Below are 21579 nucleotides of genomic sequence, written 5' to 3'. Positions count from 1 at the left end.
GAGCCTATTAACCTTTCTATAACAGTGTATCTCCCAAATGGAATTCTAGGCAATTTTTATGCAAATTATTGAAAATGGTCACACATGATATTTACAAAACACAAGGGAGAAAGGGAACAAGGGCGTGGGAGCCAGGGGGTGGACACAGTCTGGGAATCGTTCTGCACATATTTCTGGGATTCTGGCCCAAGAGAGGCCAGATCCCTTAGTGGCCGGGGCATCTCTGGGAAACTACCCAGCAGGGGCCAGTGTGCCCCTGAGCCCAGTGGTATTTGAAGGGTTCATTCTAGGAAGAAGAGTCTTCTGGGGTGAGCAAAGTCCTGGCAAGACAGTTTCATTTTCCTGTGTCTTTGTCCCCTGCACCCCACTGGCTTACACACACACACACACACACACACACATACGCTGTCTCGGCCGGGACCACTGCTGCCTTGGGTCTGTGTTTGGCAACATGGATCCCCAGTTCAAGTGCCAGAAAGGCAGTTATAGGTGTGGCTCATGTGCAGTAATTAGAGTGGTCCGTCTCCCACGAAGAACTCTCAGCCCAGGGATCCTGAACAATGGTTCTTTCCACCAAGCCTGAGACTTGGCTTTCTGTTTCCTTTGGACTCTCTGGGAAAGAAAATCCTGGGAATTCCCATTCCTAGGTCTGAGAAAACATCTCTGTTAAAAGTTGACCAGGAGGGCACAGGGCCCCACCCTGCACAACATGAGTCTCGGGCAGGGCATGTGAGCAGCTAGCCTGACCCCAAACAATTGCAGCTCTCAGGGCCTAAATATAGCCCATGCATCTGGCTGTTTTTATACTCAGTTGCTTGGCTCTGATTGACCAAGCTTCCTGTCTGATCACCACTGAGGAACTGAGGGCAGGGGGCTGCTGCCCACCACTGCACCTGGCAAGGATATCCTGCTGCCCCTCCGCAGCTGCAAGGCACCTGCGTTCTACACACCAGGGACACATTTTGCACTGCTGGTTCCTCCACAAATCATCTGGTCAGACTGGATATGCTTTGGGCCTTGTTTCCATGGGACTAAGGGGCCAGATGTATCCTGGGTGAACCCTGGCTCTATTTTGCCAGTGGGAAGGTCTTATTCCATTTTCTGGTAAACATTCCAAGCAGGTAGCATGTGGTTATCACCGAGGAAAAACAAGATGTTTTTGATCCTTTCTGGTAATTTGTTCTGGGCAAACAAACTTGTTTTTCCTGAGTCCAGTCCTTTTGCAATCATGCTGATTTCATACTGTGCTGTTTATTATTCTCTCTGGTTCTTGAGGCCTGTGCTGGCAAGACAGTCCTATTTTAGGAGACAACACTCTCCCATAGGGATCTTTGCTTTATCTTCGAATATGTTTATTACCTGAGACACTAGGTAGCCAACAGGGCATATGAGAAATACCCTAAGCCCTATGGAGAAAGAAAGCGGGAGCTCCCCACAGGAACCAGTAGGAAACCACAGAGACCAGCCTCTAACCTTTGAAATTGTGGGGTTGAGGTGAGCTGAATTTGCAGCTTTTCAGATTGCCTCTGAACAGCAAATATCATGTTGATTAAAAAAAAAAAAGGTGTGAACTCCTCAGCTGATTGCAGAAGTGTACCTTTTCCCTTTTTCTGAGCCACTTGCTAGTGATTTTTCTGACCCGTAATGTTCAGAAATTAGATTGATAACACCTACCTTAAAAGTGACACTTATCCAAAAAGGTCTTAAGTAATATTGTAATAACTTGCAAAAGCAAACCAACCAACCAAACAGGCTGGTGCTTAGAGAGGGTCTCCTGCTCCACTGGCTTCCTGTGTGCCAGGACCTGGCCTGCTCCTGGCTGGCAGGTGCATCTTGACCTGTGACACCACATGCACTTCTTAGCCAACTCTGCCTCGGCCTCACCTCACTCCCAGAAGCTTTGCCGGCTCACTGCTCAGCTATCTCCTGACCCTCCCAGTGTCTGGCCACCTTCTCCTGATGAGGAGACCCCTAGACACAGGACAGACTGGCTCCATCTTTGTGCTTCCAGGGCTGAGCACAGGCCTGGCACAAGGCAGTCACTCAGTTACAGCTGAACAATGGGACAGGAGCTGTCCTACACCTGAGGTTGTAAATAATAGCTTGGGAGTGCAGTTACCTGGGAGGTCCTGTTTGATTTGTTTTGTACCCTCTCCTAGGCCCTGCTTCCATCCCACCTGAGCCCCTGGCCTGGAAGATTCTTGGGGCCCTCCTGATGCTAAGATTCTGTGGCTCAGGGTGACTCTATTGCTCATCATCCAGGTCACTGTAGGCTCCCACCAGTGACACCTGCATGTTCCATGGCAGCTTCTCCTCAGGCACCACCCTAGTCCTCAGGGCATGCACAGAAATGAAGGAGTCATGTCGGCTCCTAGAGCAGCGAGTTGTGGCTCTTCTGCCACACATCGTTTAGGATAAGAGTTTCAGAAGTTAGAGCAGGGAGTCAGGGGAGACGCAGAGAAAGAAGAAAAAAAAAAGAAAGCTTGGTTCTCACTTCTTCAGTTCAATACAGCACGCCTTTATTGAGCACCTAAGGATCTATGCTGCCAAAGGAGCAGAGTCGCCAAAACAGTGAACAGGCCTCCCCTGCAGCTGTGTCTGTGATGATGGAGCTGGGTTGGGGAAATCCTGCTGTGACATTTGCCCTGACAAACAGTTCCGCACAGCATGGTGGCTTCCAAGCTCTGCTCTTGATGGGCACCTGTAAGGAGCTTCTACATGCTTTAGAGATGGAGCTTCTCCTATCTTTGCAAGCCTTTGTGGTTCTTCCCTTTAAATCGGCCATCCATGGACCTCAACAGGAGACTAATTTGGTCTTCAGTTTGCTCTGTTTTAGACAAATACTTCACATGACTGATGTAAACTGTTGCATAGTTTCGCAAAGGCTGTCTCATTCATTCCTGAAATTCTCCATCAGTCACACACACAAATTGTTCAGTATCTGGCCCTAGGGAATTCAAAGCCCTTTCCTCAAAACAGACATTTCTCCTTATCATTCTTCCTTCCGGGGAAGTATTGAAAGTCATCCCCACCCACTAGAAGAGAGAAACACAAGCCCAGAAAAGGCAAGAGGTATACAGGCACCCACTGGACAGTGGTGATGGGGCTGAACACTGCCTTCCGGAGCTGCTGCTGGGCAGCCGTGGACTCTCATCCACACAGGGCAGCAACCTCTCAATGCCATGTGGACCCTCGTCAATGTGACTGAATGGCCGTGTTTCTTGCAGCAAGCTCCTTCTAAGAATCCCTTTAGGTCTCTCTGATGAAGTAAAGACTGATTTCTGCAGAGAAAGTGAGATACTTGTGGCCTTATTCCTGGTCTTACCTCTGTGCTGGGGCTGAGCTGTGCCAGACTCACAGGGTGACATTGGAGGCTTAGAAGCCGGGGACGCTGTGGTGAGGTGATGGCTGAAAGCAGGCTAGATCTCATACCTGCTGGCAGGCCCTGCTTTTCCCAACAGTGTTCCTGCGGGGCAGCATGATATGAGGGCAGACAAGAATTTCACATGAAGGAAGAGGACAGGGGCTTGTGGATCCACAGGGTCTCCGGGACAGCCACTGAGCAAGCGGATGAAGCTAAAGCCGCAGGGGCTGGGCAAGCACTGCTCTCCAGTGCAGGAAAGGCATGGTGTGGACAGCGCTGGCCACACAGATCTGACCCAGCAAGTTCCTAGCCCCACAGGCCTCGGTCGGCTTCCTGTGGGTGCTCATCTTGGAGCCAAGAGCTGGCTGTGGGAATCATGGTGCTCAGGCTTCAGACAGGTAGACGCACAGGCGCTCCATTCCTCAGGCAGTGGCCATCAGTCAATGTGACCAGCCGGGGCCAGCCACCAGGGCTCAGTGTGCACCTGCCACTGCTGGGGACTTTGGAAGAGGCAGGTGTTGGCCAGTTACTTGGCCTCCACCAGCTGCTCCAGGCGCTGCAGCATCGTCAGACGCAGGGCTTGGAACCTGGAGGGAGACATCGCCAAGAGGACTCACTGAGGCTGGACAGGGCAGGGAGGTGGGCAGCAGAGCGAGGGACCTGCAGATGGGCAGCTCAGGAGATCCCTGCAGCAGCCTCATCTCTCCTCTGCCAGAGAGAGGGAAGGCTGTGGCCTGCGTCTCATGAGGAGCAGTGAAACCGGGCTGCGGACTGCACAGAGCATCAAAGCGGAGTGTTGTCATTTCTATTGCAAAGACTCTAATACAGACAACAGCACAGTGGAGTGGACAGGGCAGTAGGGCAGAGATCAGGAAGCCCATGTTTCAGCCCAGATTATGCCGTAAGCTGTGCGGCAACCTTCCTTGTGCTGGGCCTCAGTGTCCACTCTGTACGTTAAGTGGACCCACTAGTTGACCCCCAGATCCCTTTCAGCTCTCAAATCCTACAGGGTCAGGACCGATTGCAGAGTGGAAGATTCCCTCTGACTTTGGTCTCCTCTGTCTGTGTGGGGTCTGGCTGCACAGACAGGAGCCTGTGGAGGATGTGGCTTTCTGTGGGCCATTCAACCAGAAGCTAATATCCATCCTTTTCCCACCCACCCCAGGCCCTCTCAGTGAGCTCCTGCCCTTTCCTTCCTAGCTGCCTCCCTGCCAGCCCTGGGTGGGGTGCCCTCCACAAGTCTTGCACCACAGTTCACTTTGCTGAGGGGGAGACGCCAGTGGGACTACAGCCTGGCTAACCTCATGCAGCCGGACCCTGGTGTGGTGTCCCCAGGAGCTGGCAGGTGACACCTGCTCACCTTTTCATTGAACTGGCCCTCTGCACCTGAAAACATCAGCTGAGGCTGGGAGTTCCAACATCTGCCACTTTGGAGAAGGCTCAGAATTCCCACTAGGACGAAAGGCCCCGACCAGGCCAAGTCTGCCTCAGCATGCCTGCTCCTTGGAGCTGCATCACTAGCAGACCTCAGAAGCTTGACCCAGCGCCCACCTGGGTTCCTGCCTGAGTCTCCTGCCAGGTGTTCTGCAGCTCATGCCTATGCTGGTGAGGATGCCAAGGCTGGATGGGTGATCAGGGCTGCGTCCCACCATTTTGGCAAGCTGTCACCCCAGCGTGGTGGCAATACCAAGCAGGGGGCCAGAGGACGATGCCAGAGAGCCAGGGTTAGCAGGCCTTCCCATGCCAGGGCACCGGTGCCCATGGAGGAGAGAGATCTCCCAGCTGGCACTGGTGCTGTGCCTTGCAGACCTGCCCTGATGTTCAGGACTCATGACTGGCTGTTTCAGTGCTGCTTACTTCATGGTCAGTTTGATTATTTCTCTTTCTTCCTCTTCTTTTAATTTTTCAACAAAACTGTCCAGCACCGGCATTTCAAACTTAATGTACTGAGCGACCTAGAAAATCCAAGAACATTTTAATGTGCTTTAAATTCGAAGCCAAAAGTATGTTTTTTTTTTCCTCAAGGCTTCCACAGTGGCCCATCCAGCCAACATCTTGTATCCATGGAAGGAGCTGCCGCTTTTCCCACCCCACCCCCACACTGCTGGGTTGTGTACAGATGCCAGGACAGGAGCCTATTATTATCTCAAAGGCAACTGTTATCCCTGGGAGGAAATATTAAACTGAATATTAGGAAGAGCATTCAGTACAGCAGCCTTGTCCCACTGGGTGCCCTCTGGGCTGGTGGGTAGGGAGGTGGGAGCACCATTGTTTCTAACAATGGAATGCAACTGCAGCAGCCTGAGGGATATGGGGTCACTGGGCCTCCTACCTGAGGTTCAAACCCTGTAGGCGTCTTCTAAGCAGAGGAGTTTGGAAATGCACTCACTGTCTAGTCAGAACTCAGGCTATTGGTAAGACTTAAATAGCTCCCTGTCTTCCACAGGTGCAAGGTAGGGCCTAGTTAAAAACCCTTTGCATAGGTCTCTCACATAATGACAACAAAATACATTCCAATAAAGGAAAAGACTTTACTTCCCTGAAAGGAAAAGGACAGGGCCATGGTTTTATAGGACCCAAATTCTTCTTTTCCCTAAGCTGTTGGCGCTGGCGGTCACTGATGGGAGAGGGAGGGCTGGTGCCTCCCTGTGCTGGGCTGGGAGCCCTTCGGGAGGGTATGGAGCTCCTGGAGCCATCACCTGAGAGGGCTCTGGCCAGGAGTCCTCGGTAGGCCTCGTCACCCAAGAGCCCCTCACCCTAGAGCAGGCCTCCCTAGCCTCAGCCCCCACTCACGTCATGGGGGACTTCCACGCCCAAGTCAGCTTCCATGAGGAACATCCTGGCGATCTTCTCACACGGCCCATGCAGGATTCTGGAAATCAGTGGGTACTCGCAGTCTTTTAATTTTGTCCGCTCTGAAAAAGAAGATGGTTTACAAAAATCACGGCAGATTAGTCACCTCTCTCTGTTCCAGATTAAGAACTGATAGAAAATGCACGTCTAGGGGCGAAGGGAACCCTAAGAACACAGACCTCTCTAATAGCACTGCCCTGAGAGATCCCTGCTCATGCTGAAGGAAGGCAGAACAGGGCCCCCAAATCTGCCACTTTGGCATAAGGATTAAGTGGAGCAGCTGGCAATTGAGAAGAAGAAGATGCAAGTGAGGCTCTTTGCCCTCCCCTATTTGCCGAAAAGCAGGACATAAATTTGTCAAGGTGTGCCCCTGCCCCTCTCCAGGGAAGGATGGAGTTAATCACCAGAGACAACCTGAGCCCCTCCTCAGTCTGGAGAGGGCACCAGAGGAACCTGCACAGCATGTCCCAGTGAAGCCTTTCCGTGGGACGACAGCTCCCCATGCAGTGACCTTCCGGCCCTTCGCCTCCCCAGAAACTCAGGCGCTTCTGCTCTGTCCTGTCACTTCCCTAAAAACTTACTGCTCTTTTGTGAATATGCTATTTAAGCCCAAATTCTAGCCACTCATCCCTGGATATTCCAAAGGGCATGCATGATGCAAGTGTTAACAAACTTCTGTCTGTTCTCCTTAATCTGGCTTTTGTTAATCTAAATACAGGGCCTCAGCCAATGAACCTAAATGGGTAGAAGGAAAAGATATTTTTCCTCCCCTACAGTGTCATTCCGCAAAGGTGCAGCTTGAAGAGAAACAAGATCTGAGGGGGTGGGAGAAAGAACAGCTGAGATGGGAGAGCCAGGGCCTGATGCACTGTGACACACACCCTACCCTTCCTGACTCAGCCCCAATGAGCTAGGGACCCATCCATTTACTGGAAGAGGCGGAGAGGGAGGCTTCCTACAGCTTGGTGGGATTCTCCTTCAGAATCCTGAAAGAATTAAACTTAATGTACTGAGCGACCTAGAAAATCCAAGAACATTTTAATGTGCTTTAAATTTGAAGCCAAAAGTATGTTTTCTTTTTCTTAAGGCTTCCATAGTGTGCCCGGCTTTGGGTGGGGGAGAAATATTCATACTGGGAGGCACAGTGTGCCCCAGCCCACTAGGCAAGCCAGCCCAGAGCCCATCTGGGAGGGAGTACAGTCGGTGGTTGGTGGGGAGGGGGCTTGCTGAACAGGCAGAGACCTTTTGCTTTTATGATCCAGAAGTGGGGCAGGTACTTACCCCCAGACTCATGAACGATGTAGAGTGCGAACTCACTGGGGCCGTCTTCCACCTACATGGGCAGTCACAGGAAGTCAGATCACAGTGCTTTGAGATGGGAGAGAACTGAGAGGATCCCCTGACAGTAACTACACCCCCAGTAACACACAGACAAGCCACAAGGAACCTGCCCTCTCCCAACCCTCTCTTGCTTGAAATCCGAAAGACAAAAGCTCAGCAGAGGGACTCTTGCTAAACCTTCTGCCCAGGAGCCACGGGCAACTTTCCCCAGAACTCCACCCCCAACAGAACAGCAAATCACTGGCATCCTGGGGCAAGGCCGCTCCTGGCCAGGCTTACCCTAAATTTGTTCAGCAGCAGGGTGAGCACCTGCAGGGTTGTCATGGTGCTGTTGACCCTCACATTGGTCACGGACCCATAGGCCGGAGTAAACACGGAGGTCTGTACCAGGAAGGGAGAGAAGTTCAGGGCAGGCCCCGAAGGGACAAGGGGCTGACATCACGATGGTGAACAGACCCAGGCAGCAGGTGACGCTGGGAACACTTGTGCCTGTCCATTCACGCTGATGCACACACAAGCTGTTCCCAGACCTGGGGGACACTCCGGGAAGCTGTAGTAGTGCACGCCTTCCAGAAGCCTAAGGAAGATGTCTACACACCCAGAAGGGCAAGCTCTCTGGACCCGAGGAACCAGGACCATGGAAGTCATTCACAAGGGTGGGGGAACCAGTCTCTCCTTCACTCTACTGATCAAGTCACCAGGTGTCTGTTGATTCTAAGGTTGAAAGTTCCCCAGTCTGTACCCTCCTCTTCATTCTCCCAGCGGTGCCTAGTAGAGGCACTGGTCACACCCCATCAGCTTCCCAGTTTGTTCCCTTCTGGTCTCAGTCCCTCTAATCTGTACTCTGCACCGCTTGCCTACAGGCACAGACTTCTAAAACCCATGCACCTCCAAGTGAGGTCTAGCCCAGCTGCATCCATACCGTCTCGGCTCCCTTCCCTACCCTGCTCCACACCACCTGAATCGGAGTTCGCATTTGTAGAACACAAGGCCAAGCAATCTGTACAGTTTAATGTGAGAAGCATTGTTTGAAAGCATGGATCTAAAAGTATCTGAAGGCTTCCTGGGGCCTGTGCAATATCATCTGTAGTTCTTCTCATTGCCATGTGCGTATGACACTATGGTTGCCTAACAAGCACCCTGTGCTCCAGTCATAGAGCTTCTTCACAATCTGGCTGGGGGGCAGCGGGGGCACATTATATTTTGCAGGTATCTTGCCTTTGCCTAAGAGACACCATATATGAAATCAACCAGGACTCTGCCTGACACATAAGGAAATAGGTCGGTCCTCAATAAACGCTAGCTGTGTACTGAACCCAAGATTTTACATACAATCATTGATTTAACATTCATAACAACCCTTTGAGGCACCTATAACCAGTTCCCTTTTCTTAGAAAGGAATCATAGGCTTTAGGAGGCTACCCAGCTTGTTCAGAGTCACTCATCTAGAAAAGACAGAGCCCTGACTCAAAGGATTCCATGATTCCTGAAAACCTACATGTTACCCCCTTGGTGCTGGTGCCTCCCAGCGAATGTGACTTCTCCGCAGGTGAACCTCCCCTTGCTTTTCAAACTCAAGTTTAGATTCACATATTCCTCCTCTGAGATCCTAGCTCTGTTTTCCCAAGGAGGTAGCTGAGGCTCAGAGAGCTCAAGGACCTATTCAGTATCCCCCACTGGTCCCTGCTCTGATAAGTACAGGCACATCTGGGAGCCATTGTGAGTTCAGGTCCAGACTATCACAATGAAGCGAACATCTCAATAAAGTGAGTCACACAAATGTTTTGGTTTCCCAGGGCATATACAAGATATGTTTATACTATACTGTAGTTTCTTAAGGGTGAGATAGTATTACATCTCAAAAATATGCATGCCTTAATTAAAACTACTTTATTGCTAAAAAATCTGACACAGAGACACAAAGTGAACACATGCTGTTGGAAAACGGCACCGACAGACTTGTCCAACACAGGGTTGCCGCACACCTTCAATTTGCAGAAAACGCGGGTGTAGTAAAAAAAAAAAAAAAAAAATGCAGCTGTTTACACCTTCCATCTGTAACAGTCTGCGAGGTACAGTAACAAGAAGCACAATAAAATGAAGCATGCTGTGCCAGAGACTCAACCTTGATTTGCTTCCCCTGGCTTGATTCTAGTTGAGGTGCAGAGTGACTCAGTTACACAGAAAGCCAGGACTGGGATTAGGCCTTCTTGTCCAAAGAAATATGGAAGAGAGGGCCAGGTGCAGTGGTTCATGCCTGTAATCCCAGCACTTTGGGAGGCCAAGGTGGGAGGATCACGAGGTCAGGAGGTCGAGACCAGCCTGGCCAATATGGTGAAACCCCATCTCTACAAAAAATACAAAAATTGGCCAGGCATGATGGTGCACACCTGTAGTCCCAGCTACTCAGGAGGCAAAAGAATCGCTTGAATCTGGGAGGTGGAGGTTGCAGTGAGCCAAGATCATGCCACTGCACCAGCCTGGGCTACAGAGTGACACTCCATCTCAAAAAAAAAAAAGAAAAGAAAAAAGAAAGAAAGAAAAGAAAAGAAAGAAATATGGAAGAGAGGAGTTAGGCTATTTCAAAAAGACAAAAATTCTTGTTAACAAGACACTGTGTTTCTTCTGCATAAAGCCTTTTCTCAAGGTGATACCAACCAACTTCAAGTAGGAAAAAAGGCCCCGTGGCTACTTTCTCATCTCTAACCACAAATGGTTTCTCTCTAACAAAATGCATTGGAATCCAACAGATCAGGCAGTAGAAAGAGCTACAAAGTTTTACCCAGTCTGGAAATAAAACCAACATTTCTGGGAATCACAACAGTTTTGGAAAATGACCGAGTGAAGTAATAGTGCACAGTTCTAAGAAACAAAACCTGGAACTATCTCAGAAATTCAATGCTAGGAATTATTTATTTTTCAATTGTTGCCTCTGACTCAAGGAATCTGTGTCCTAATTTCTAAGGACATTAGTTCTCTATGGATGTTGAGCGTAGTGACAAAGGGCTTCTTGTACAGTGATTTTCTTTGGGACTCCCCTTACTCACCCAGAAGATGGGGGAGCTGGTGTCCCAAATGCTTACGATATTATTCCCTGTCCTTGAAAGCAGTACTTTTTTCTGGAAGAATGGATTCACATTCCATAGGCAAATCTGTCACTAGGAGGAAAAACTGCCCTCACTGGGTGACAGGCCGAGACCCCGTGTCGTCTGGCTGAGTAGCTCTTCCTGATAGTGTGGTTCAGACGGAAATGAGAGGATGTGATGAAAACCCTCACTGTTCATTTCAAAGGCTGCAGAGTGCTTAGGACATGGTGTTCCTATGACACTGGCAATCACTACAATAAGGTTTACTGTGCCAGACACACTTCTTAGTGATGAATGAGACCCTTCGAGGAGAAACGAATGTACCAAAGCTAAACCCCACCATTCAGGGGAGCAAAAGAATCCCCCCTGCCTGGCTTTTTTTCGGTAAGGAACATAGAACTGGAAAATACCTAAACTATGCATATATTTTGGAAAATTTTTGAGTAATTCCTTAAACTAGCATATCAATCTTTATTTGAATGCTAACAATGCGTACTCAACACATTACACACTAAACCCCTTTTGGAACAAGATTTAAAGAATACTCAAGTCATGTTATGTGTCCTTGGGCTAATCTACACCATTGTTAATCTTTGCCTAACTTCAACCCTGGGTCCCCTTTACTCTCTCAGGAAACTCTACTTTGGAATAGTCCTGGATTTTTCTGGACTTAGCAAAGGCAACCCTATTGTCATTCATTCACTCACCACAAGCCTAGCAGGGGATGGAAGGGAGATCCTGAGATTAAAGCAGGGTCCCTTCAGCTTGCCCAGCAGAATTCGGCTTCATTCCAAAGTCCAGGGCACCCCAAGTGTGGCTTGAATGGTCCCTGGATGGCCTAACCTGGGACACCTGCTCCTTCAGATTGGACCCTGAGACCCTCCCCCTGGGCCCCCTCTCTGCCATAAGTCATCCTCTATCAAGAAGGGCAGCTGCTTCAACTGGAAATCTCAGTTTGCATTTCCCAGTGATGCGGGTAGTATGTGGCTTGTCACAGGACGCTCCATCCAGGGCCTTGCCCAGACAGCCAACCATTCTATTTATAGTAACAATCAACTTATCCTGTTACAGTTCAGTTTGTTTATAGAATGATGTAATTTGGGGAAGGAAAGCTTTTCCTGAGGTCAGTACAATGCATCCTTAGACAAAAGGCTGCATGGTGGGAATCTGGGGTCGTCCAGGTTCTCTGGGGCACAGACACACGTGCCCTGGGCACACCCCTGCTTAATTATTCAGTGTGAGTGATGGCTCGATACACAGTGTTCCCAGGGATCAACCAATCACGTTCGGGGGGAAGCCTCCTAGAAAGCGCCCTTGTTGAAGATACGTTCAGCGTTACTGTCTGCCCAGGGCATCTTCGCTTACTTGCCAGAAATCCGTGTGACTTATGAGGATGGACTGACAGCGAGAATGTGCTGGAAAATGCATAGGTCACAAACGGGGCTGTTATGTGGATGCAATCTGGCAGGAGGTTTTTCCTCCTGAGGGCACAGGAATGCCAGCAGCCCCTATACAGGTCATGGTGCTTGCTGTGCCTGTGCTCAGGGCTGGCTCCCCATGTACCCAGGGGACAGACCAGGCTGGGGCATCACCTTATGATTGTAGAAGTGGCCATTGATAGAGAACCGGTGTCGCCGGATGCGCTGGGCCTCACCGGGGGCACGGCATTTGGGCCTCCTCTGGCTTATGCAGCTGGCGTCGCTCTTGGTCCGCATCAGCTGGGGGGCCTCCTCTGCCTCCTCCAGGGGCCCTGCATGAGAAATGGATGAGAGAATGGCAGGGTGGGTGATGCTGACAGAGCAACTGCCTGCTGTCAGGAGGTCTGGCTCCCTAGAGCTCTGTGGTCATGTGCATTGGGGTAGATGGGGACGTGAGGGCCATTCCTGGACTGGAGGCTGGATACTCCCAGCTTGCAGATAGGAAGGTGAGACCCAGACAGGGTATCCTGGGACACAATGTCATATGGCCATACCCCTCTTGGTCTCTATCTTAGGGTGCCCACGGAGGTCTTTGGTGGCCCCAGCCCTGTCTTCTGAGCCCCTGCTCTGAAACAGGCCCTTCAGAGTGCTAAGGGAAGGGGCACAAAGAGGATGCATGAGCAGGTACAGAGGATGAGGACGAGGTCCCAGAGGGAGGCGAGGGGCAAGGAGGGTGCAGTGCTCTCTGTGGATGTTCCTTTCCCATAGCACACATAGGGCAGGGGACTCAGGCCACCCCTACACTGTCACCTCCCAAACCTCTGCTCACTTTTCCATAAAGAGGAGCGAGAATGAGGGCAGAGCGCCTCAGAGGCAGGCACCTGGGTAGGGGTCCAGCAGGGGAAGCCCCTCTTTTGCTGGGACACAAAGCTGTCCTTTGGAGACTGTGGTTGTGAGCCAAGCCCCTCTGCTCCTACCCTGGATGAGGCAGGGGTCTGGGCAGCTCGTGGGCTCTGCTTACCCGAGCTGTCTGTAGAACTCTCAGCCTTGTGCACTGGCTGAGTGCTTGGCCCCTGGGCTGTGATGTTCCCGTCCTGGGGCGATGGCTCCTTTCTGAAAAGAGACAACTGCGGTGCTGAGATGGCTGCTGGCAGAGAAAGGGAGCTCAGGCCAAGGAGAAGAGACCAGCAGCCCCTGGGGCAGGACACAGGCGGGAAGCACGGCAGGCTGAGGTGAGGCCTGGATTTCAAACCGAGATTTCAGTCTGAAACAATAAAGGAAAAGCAGAGGCCTCCACCAGCATCTGCTGGACGGAAGTGAGCCTGGCCTGAGGGCTTGTGCTGGACTGCATCACGCAGACACATGGATGCATGAACGCAGTCAGGGCCTGCACATTCCTAGGCATCAGGCTTAGCCAGGCCAGCAGCTGTGTGCCAAACGGGCTCACTGGGCTTCCCAAAGGCCTGGTGGGGTGTCAGGCAGGGGCCACCTAGAAGGGCCCAACCTCCAGGCCTCTTAGCAGGATGAACCCCAGGCCAGGGCAGCCAGTGCTGGGCTGGAGAAGGAGTGAGTATGATGGGACAGAGTCGTGCAGCCCGGGGGACCTGGGGAGGAGAAGACAGATGGGATCCTGGAGAACACATGGGCACCAGCCGCGACTGCTGTCTGTGACTGCTTGTACCTCAAGGAGGGGCACATGTGAGTCACACTTGCAGCCTTCCTAAGGAGTCTGACTTTATGATCTAATTCTGTGTGGCTCAGAATTCGCTGAGTGACGGGACACCTAGGGATGTGCCAGGGCTGTCAGGGTGGTGAGTGCTGTCACAGCATGGGTTTTATGTGAAATCTGAAGGGGGCAAAGCTCTGAATGTGTGCTCTCTACAGGAGTTATTACTGGAGAAGCAGGCAAGGCCCAGCTACTAACTGCGTCTTTTGGGAGTGGGCTGAGGAGGAGATAAATGTGCATTAAACAGTAAGGCAGGCAGGAGACCATTTCCTCCTGACGGAAACATTTTTCTGATATTAAACAAATCTAATGTGAAATTCTGACAAATTTATTTTAAAAATTTTGACATTAAAATGAAAACAGAGTAGTAAGAGGCTAAATTTGTGTGCATTTTTAAGATAGAACAAGAGACGGCAAGACATGTTCAGCTTGCACAGGTGCTGGGAGCCCTGCTGGCTGTAGTCGTCCCTTCTTGCCAGCAAGGTGGCTTGGAGGAAGTTTGAGAAACAGAAATGGAGGTCATGGGAGCCTGGAACATTCTCCAGGAGGGAGGGAGAGGCCACTGTGGGTGAGGCTGTGGACTGAGGCAGTCACGGGGCATGGCGATGAGGCTGGTTCACCCTCTCATGCCAGTGTCCCATAAGGGAACAGGGCTCCCACCCTGAGGCTCGGGATATCCCCAACCCACACCCCAAACAGGGAGCTTGGGCTGAGCAGGTGTCACAGAAGCCACCGGGTACTCACGGAGGGCAGTTGGGCCGTCTAGGCATCCATGAGGTGGAGGAGAGGTGCACCTGCTCCCGGTCATCCTGCATCTGCAGTCGGATGGGCCGCCTCAGCCCCCAGGCAATGTTGAGGAGCCCCTCGATGATCAGAGTCCCTTCTTCCTGTGGGGGTACACACATCAGCCCTTCCCCCAAAGCAGCTGCCCACCTTCCCTGTGCCCCCTAGGGATGGGATGCTCTGGACACTTAGGCCTTGCACATCCCTCCTCCTGAGTGGCCCCATCCCCTCGGGAAGGACCATCAACCACTACGTGTCCTGAGGCATGTGACCAGGCCCTGTGGGAGGAAGCCTGAGATGTGCTCAGCTCATGCCTGGCCAGGGACACAGCCCGGAACGCAGTGGGCTGAGTCAGGTATCCCACAGGAACCCAGCTGCTGGCCGGCAGACACGTCCACACTGCAGTGAGGAAGCGGTTCCAGGAACGCACAGTCGGTCTGCTCGTGCCAAGCAGGGGACCTCTCTGCCCACACTGCACCTGGGAGGGGGGTCCTGTGCCACCAGTTCCTGTGCCACCAGGCCCTGCAGGGTCCCACGCCCACCACAGCAGAAGTGGGCACTCTCTGTCCTAGCTGTGTCTCAGCCTCACCCTTCTCCTGGTGCCTCCCGAAAGCAGCAGCGTCGACTTGCCAGGGCTGACAGAGAGGCTTGCTTTTCTCACCACTGCTTAGACATCACTAACCTTATATCCCATGCCAGAATTTCTACAACAGCCTTCATGCCATGTCCCCAACCTGCCTCAGTGTCCCTAGGTCTGCAGATGACATGGTTCCTCTCCTGCTGCCAACCTGGGGCCCTAATCAACAGAGTCCTCTGCAGGCACCTTGCTAGTGCTGGTTGGCACCTCTTGGGCCCTTGATTCAGTGCCTCTGACCTATTCCAGGCCTCTGTCTCTGCGAGACCACGCCAGGCCTCTGTGCCAATCCCAGTCACTCTGTGCGTAAGCCTGGCCAAGCTGAGTCATTTGCCAGAATTCTTGCCAGCAACCTCGGCTGCCCTCTACCCAGAGCCGCGGTCTTGAAGCTACGCACTCCTAATGTGCTCTGACGCTAGTCTTTCCACAACTAACTTGGAATATCATTCTCCCATTGCCATCTCAATCAACATTTAATTTTCTTATTTATTTATGTTTTATTGTGGTAAGGACATATAACATAAGAACTACCCTCTAAACAAACTGTTAAGTGCACAATACTGTATTGTTCACTGTAGGCACAATGTTGCCCAGCCCATGTCCAGGACTTACTCATCTTGCATAGCTGAAACGTTATATCAGCTGCACAGCAACTCCCCACTTCCTCCTCCCCTGCCCCAGGCCCTGCAACCACCATTTTTACTCTCTGCCTCTATGAGCCTATTTTAGATTCCTTATATAAAGGAATCATGCAGTATTTCTGACCCATATTTTAGATTCACAAATCCCATTTCTCTCTCCTCGTTGGCACTAAAAGCCCCGTGAGAACAGGGATGCCATGGAAACTTCTTCGTATCCCTGGCAGCACTCAGGAAGACCCTGCACAATGTGGATTTCATGGTAAGTTAGCAATGGGGTTTCTGGGTTCAAACATCCTGCCATCCACAGAGAAAACAGTGTATCCAAAGGTTATCAAAAACACACACAGCTTCCAGATACGACCTTTCATTATCCGCTAAAAAGGAAAACAAACAAGCAGAAACCAGAGCTGTTTTTGATACTCGCTGGTGCTCTACAAGCATAGATGTGTCACTGAGCTCCCTATGAAGGAGAGGCCAGCACGGATCTATGGAGTTCAAAGGTCTACGGCGGGTTCTGTTCTTGCCTCTTGGTCTCGGGTGCCTCTCAGTGGAGACAGCTTGTGGGGATGGCTCACTCGTGGAGACCCACTGTCCTCCAGCCCCACCCTGGACTCCAGGCAGAGGGAGATGGAGGAGACACAGCCCCAGCCACGAGGGGCTCAGGACGCAGAAGGAGATGCAATGGAGCTTCCTGGAGAGGGTGCTTGTGCACTGCACTCTGGAAGACCAGTGAGGGAGGACAGGGAGGAAAGCTGAGCAGGACCTGCCTGGACAAGGTCGGGGGCTTGGTTGTACTGGGGACAGGCTGGCTAGCCATGACTCAGGCCAGCCACCCACGCACAGGTGACGTGTATGCCCCCAACACTGCCGCCCACCACGGTTCACCCTCCCCCAGCTTGGCCGCATCTTGGCCTATCAGCCAGCAGCAAATTCTCCGTCTCCCTCCTTTTAGTCTCTTGACTAATCTGCTCATTGCTAATAAATTCAAAGAAGAGCCAGCGAACTAGACAAAGGGTCTACAAAAGATATAAGAGTTTGGGCAAGGTGAGAAGTGCCATGTGCCACTGAAATCCTGTTCACTGTCTCAGGCACTCCCTGCTCCGATGCCTTTGTGCGCGTGGAGTTCCCACCTAGAATTCAAGAACTTGGGACTGCCAGTTCCTCTTGCTTGCCTAGGGAGTCTGGGGTCTGCCCAGTACTGAGAGCTCAGGCTTAGGCTACCTCTGGGGGACTCCTCTTTCTCCCCCACCTGTAGCACAGGCAGGCGTGTTCCAGGTGGGACTGTGGCTGGGGCAGAGGATCTGTGGCCTGTCGGGGGAGTGCAGGAGCTTCCCAGGGACTGCCTCCCTCGTCCTTGGCAGCCTCCTTTGCTGGCATGGTCACTCCTGGACAGAGGCGGTGGCTTTCTAATGCTGCCTAGGTATGCTCCTTGGCAGCCCCCCAGCCCCAGCCCAGGCCCAGCAACCAGAGCGATCCTTTGAAGCAGAAGCCAGACTGCAGTGCCCTTGTTCAAACCCTGCAGTGTCTTTGCCTCCCTCTTGGAGGGAAACACAGCATCCACGCCAAGGTTCACTGACCCCCTCCTACATGGGCCAGTCTGCAGGCACCTTGCTGTGCCCTGAGCATGTCCATCTGGAGCACCTCACCACAGGGACTTTGCACGTGCTGCCCCCGCCACCTGGAATGTGCATTTTCCCATTTTTTTCAGGTTTCTGCTTCAATATCTGCTCTGAGGGAAGACACCCCTGACCACTGTTCCTGTGGCGGCAGCCTACCACAGCGTCCCACTGTGCTGCTGTGCTTTTCCTTCAGGCAGCTCTTGCTGTTGCCTGAATCACAGCACCCATTCATCTCTGGCTCTATCTCCTCCATTACTAGAATATGAGCTCCAGGGGGCCACACCTGTGTGTGCAGTCACAGCACACAGTAGCACCTCACATCTGGTGAACAAGTAAACAAATCCTCAGAAAGCACCCCATCTGGGGTGTAAGAAGACCAGGGTCAGACCCCGCAGACTGCTCTTGGTCCCTTGGGAGCAGGGTGTGTCTCTCCTAAGAGCAGGCCTAGGGACCCAGCCTCAGCTGCCTCCAGGCTGGGGTCCTTTGCTGCTGATTTTTCATCAAAGTTGCCGAGGACCTGGCCCAACTTCACAGGAGTCATGATGGGCTGGTGTAATACAGAGTGGGAAACAAGCTTTGGGGCAGGGGTGGCCCTGGGGCTACCTGTGAGGGCCCAGTGGAACCCCTCCCTCTCCCAGTGCCCCTAGGTGACCAGCAGTGCACCCACCCCTTTCCTGCCCTGCAGCGTAAACATTCCCCAGCCTCCTACTGGCAGAAAAACACCTCCAAGCAGGCAGCTGGGCCAGGCCCCGCCCTCCAAGCTGTTTTCCTAAGAGAGCCTTCCTGAGCAGGCTATTTTTGGTCCTCGTGACAGTGATTGATAGCTGGTGGGAAGGTATAAAAGCAGCTGCCTGCCGAAGATCTTCAGACAGCTCAGGGAAGAGTCTGGCACGGTTTTCTCTGAGACTCAGTGCACCGTCCTCCTCCCAGCGACTCCACCCTGGACCCCCTGCCGGACCCTCCACCCTTTGGCCTCCAAGCTTCCCAGGGGCTTCCTTTGGACTGGACTGTCCCTGCTCATCCATTCTCCTGCCACCCCCAGACCTTCTCAGCTCCAGGTAAGAGGGAGCAGCTGCCCTTGGGTTTGAGACAAAACACAAGGACTTTGTTTATGTTTGAGGGCAATTCCCAGCCTGAACTTGCACAGCCTCCCTGTGGGTTAGAGAAGAGGGCTGTCTGTAGAGGGCTTTGCATTTACAAAGGGATTCAGGGGTTATTTCCTGTGTTTCCTACAACATCCCTGCCAGGGGTATTTATAACCCTGTTTTACGGATGGGTAAGTGGAGGCCTGGAGAGGTGGCCTTGCCAAAGGTCCCAAGGTGTGTGGCCGATCCTGGTTTTAAACCCAGCTTTCCTCTGACCAGTGTTTGTTAGGTTGGTTTCTCTTATCTGTGCACATTCTGAAACAATAAGGATAAAATCTTAAGCCTTTGGGTTTTCAACTTAAACAGGAAGAAAGAGCCCAGGAGTCCGAGCTCTGGTCTGGGCTCTGTAGACTTCGAACTGCTCTCAGGGCACCAGATTCCTACAGGCAGCCCCAGAGGAGTGTGGGGACACTGAGGGGCGGTGGGATGCATGGCAGGCCCTCACCACCTGGCCTCTGTTTCCCAACAGGTTGCCGCCTCCTCTCGCCAGGGTGATGAGGTCCCGGCTTCTGCTCTCCGTGGCCCATCTGCCCACAATTCGGGAGACCACGGAGGAGATGCTGCTTGGGGGTCCTGGGCAGGAGCCCCCGCCCTCTCCTAGCCTGGATGACTACGTGAGATCCATATCTCGACTGGCACAACCCACCTCTGTGCTGAACAAGGCCACGGCCCAGGGCCAACCCAGGCCACCCCACAGGCCAGCCCAGGCCTCCCGGAAGGGCCGCCCTGCTGTGTCCCTGCGGGACATCACCGCACGTTTCAGTGGCCAGCAGCCCACACTGCCCACGGCTGATGCTGTGGACCCCCTGGACTGGCTTTTTGGGGAGTCCCAGGAAAAGCAGCCAAGCCAGAGGGACCTGCCGAGGAGGACTGGCCCCTCTGCTGGCCTCTGGGGTCCACACAGACAGATGGACAGCAGCAAGGCCAGGGGGGCCCCCAGAGGGAGGCTCTGTGAAGCCAGGATGCCTGGGCACTCCCTAGCAAGACCATTGCGGGATGGGCAGCAGAGCTCTGACCTAAGAAGCTGGACTTTGGGGCAGCCTGCCCAAGCCATGGCCTCCCCCCGCAGCCCCCGCCCCAGCAGTGTCCTCAGAACTCTCTACTCGCACCTCCCGGTGATCCATGAACTCTGACCCCTGGCCAATAAAGGCTTCTGTAAAGAGCTCGGTGGGTCTACATCTCCCGTCTTCCCCCATGGTCACTGTCCCTGGCAGGTCTCTGGAACAGAAATGCTTTTCTGCAGAGGCCCCTGCTGGGGCAGTTCACAGTGAGACCAACCCCCTCTGAATATAACAGCCTGTCTCACATGAGGAGATGTTACCGATCCCGTTTGCTCTGATCCTTGCTGGCTGATCACCTTGAGCAAGTTACTTAACATCTGTGTTCTCAGTTTCTCATGGGTAATATGGGACTAATATACTGGCACCTGCCTCCCAGGCCATTCTGACGCGTAAAGGCATGTAGGAGCCCATTCGCTGAGTAGCTATCGTCATCACTGGTGGGGAAACTGGTGGTAAGGGTATGAGGGTAGTGGGGTGCCAGCCCCCTAGGTGTTTCAGAACAAGGCCTCAGGCACTCCCAAGTCCGCCTCTTGGCCTCCACTCTCAAAGTCCATGTTATGTGAGGCCCAAGAGAACACATGGAGTCTTAGCAAATGCACTGATATATTCCAGGGGGACTGTCACCTGGCACCACTGGGGCACTCTGCTGGCTACAACTCATACATCCTGTCGTGGCACTGGGAGAGTTCCCCCATGACGAGGGCCAAGACAGAATCTGTACCACTCAGTCCTACCATCCCCACCCCCATCTCACCTCCACCCAGGGGGCTCATGGCATGGTCAGGGTCCCAGTTGTGGGTGAGAAGCAGGGCACTGTCCAGCTGTCCTTCACCGGGGAAGTCCAGATGTTCTAAGGCCCAGGCCAGGGCATCTGGAGTCTGAAGGACCCCAATTCCTAGAGGCATCTGGCAGCAAGAAGGTGAGGCATCAGGGAATGGGAATCAGGCTGCCTCTGGTCAGCGGCAAAAGGACAGAGAGAGGAGAGGAGGAAGATTGAGCTGGGGGCGGCAACCAAGCTCACCTGGGCGGGTCTCTGCCACCTCCTTGCTCTGCGAGTTGTCAACCTAGGTCATTCTCTTTTTTTGTGGCTATTTTTAATTGCTTTGGATTTGTTAAATGTTTGTTTTCTGTTACGTTCAGACAAGCAATTACCCAGTTTCCTTATCTATAAAATGGGGACATCAACAGTGTCCTTCACACCCTGCAAGGGCTGGGAACCTGCTCATATGAACTTGGAGCTGCAATTGTGAGCACTGTAGACAAATGTTTGTATCTGTCACAGCCCACTATGTCTCTGTGGTGGTCCCAAACCTGCAGGTTCCTGTCTTTGGGCAAACGTGTGGGGCAGGTTTTGGCCAGGGCAGCCTTTAGCCAACCATCACCCTCAGGAGAGATCCGGAGGGCCCCCGACCAAAGCAGAGGGGCCGAGGTCCAGGCTTGCTGGGTCCAGCCTCACTACAGCCCCTTCTGCAAAGCATCATGAAATTGGGTCAGAGGGGAGAGTCCAGCAACTAGGATTGGGTCAGCAGACTCCTCCATGCTCAGAAGCTGCCTCACTGCATCTGGGGAGGTCAGGCAGTTTGAGGAGACCCACCATCCCCGGGCTTCCCCACTAATACCCAGCTTTGTGAAAGAGGTCAGTGGCACCTTTGGAAGGCGCTCCCTCCCTGTCGAATACAGGTTTGTGGTGGGGGCTTCTGGCAGTGTCCCAAGCTCCTGCAGAGAGGCCCAGGCGAATTCCTTTCCCTTCAAGCTAAGCCTCCTGCTGGGCCCTTGTAGAGCAGTTGCATTCTCCTTCCTACTTGCCACTGGAGTGGGGGTGGAGAGAGTGGAAAGGGGAGTAGAGAGGGGAGTGGAGAGGGGAGTGGAGGTGGGGGTGGGAGTGGAGAGGGGAGTGGGGCTGGGGG

The 21579-nt window shown here is 52.7% G+C and overlaps 2 protein-coding genes across 3 annotated transcripts in view; one reads left to right on the top strand and one right to left on the bottom strand.

Moving 5' to 3' along the window:
• Positions 1-2494: 2494 nt before the first annotated feature.
• The window catches only part of RASSF4 (Ras association (RalGDS/AF-6) domain family member 4), a 35809-nt gene continuing 16724 nt past the window's right edge, over positions 2495-21579 (bottom strand). Inside the window, exons 4-11 of the mRNA XM_011978582.1 lie at positions 14534-14676; positions 13085-13176; positions 12238-12395; positions 7838-7939; positions 7499-7550; positions 6158-6279; positions 5222-5319; positions 2495-3951 (exon numbers count right to left, since the gene is read on the bottom strand). Of these exons, the coding sequence (XP_011833972.1) occupies positions 3891-3951; positions 5222-5319; positions 6158-6279; positions 7499-7550; positions 7838-7939; positions 12238-12395; positions 13085-13176; positions 14534-14676 (828 nt within the window). The 3' untranslated portion in view covers positions 2495-3890. The remainder of the gene's footprint in view (positions 3952-5221; positions 5320-6157; positions 6280-7498; positions 7551-7837; positions 7940-12237; positions 12396-13084; positions 13177-14533; positions 14677-21579) is intronic.
• LOC105538672 (chromosome unknown open reading frame, human C10orf10) lies at positions 18236-19775 on the top strand. 2 transcript variants are annotated; one of them, XM_011978580.1, is made up of 2 exons: positions 18236-18524; positions 19081-19775. In XM_011978580.1, exon 2 carries the CDS (start codon positions 19106-19108, stop codon positions 19742-19744), a length of 639 nt encoding a protein of 212 aa, XP_011833970.1. In that variant the 5' UTR covers positions 18236-18524; positions 19081-19105; the 3' UTR covers positions 19745-19775. The 2 variants fall into 2 exon arrangements, with proteins under 2 accessions (XP_011833970.1, XP_011833971.1); XM_011978581.1 differs by having other exon boundaries at positions 18359-18524; positions 18918-19775.

Source organism: Mandrillus leucophaeus, unplaced genomic scaffold (genome assembly GCF_000951045.1).
Source record: "Mandrillus leucophaeus isolate KB7577 unplaced genomic scaffold, Mleu.le_1.0 Scaffold197, whole genome shotgun sequence".
Lineage (NCBI taxonomy): Eukaryota > Metazoa > Chordata > Mammalia > Primates > Cercopithecidae > Mandrillus > Mandrillus leucophaeus.
The sequence above is the reverse complement of the archived record's forward strand: the minus strand, read 5'-3'. Positions and strand labels throughout refer to the sequence as shown.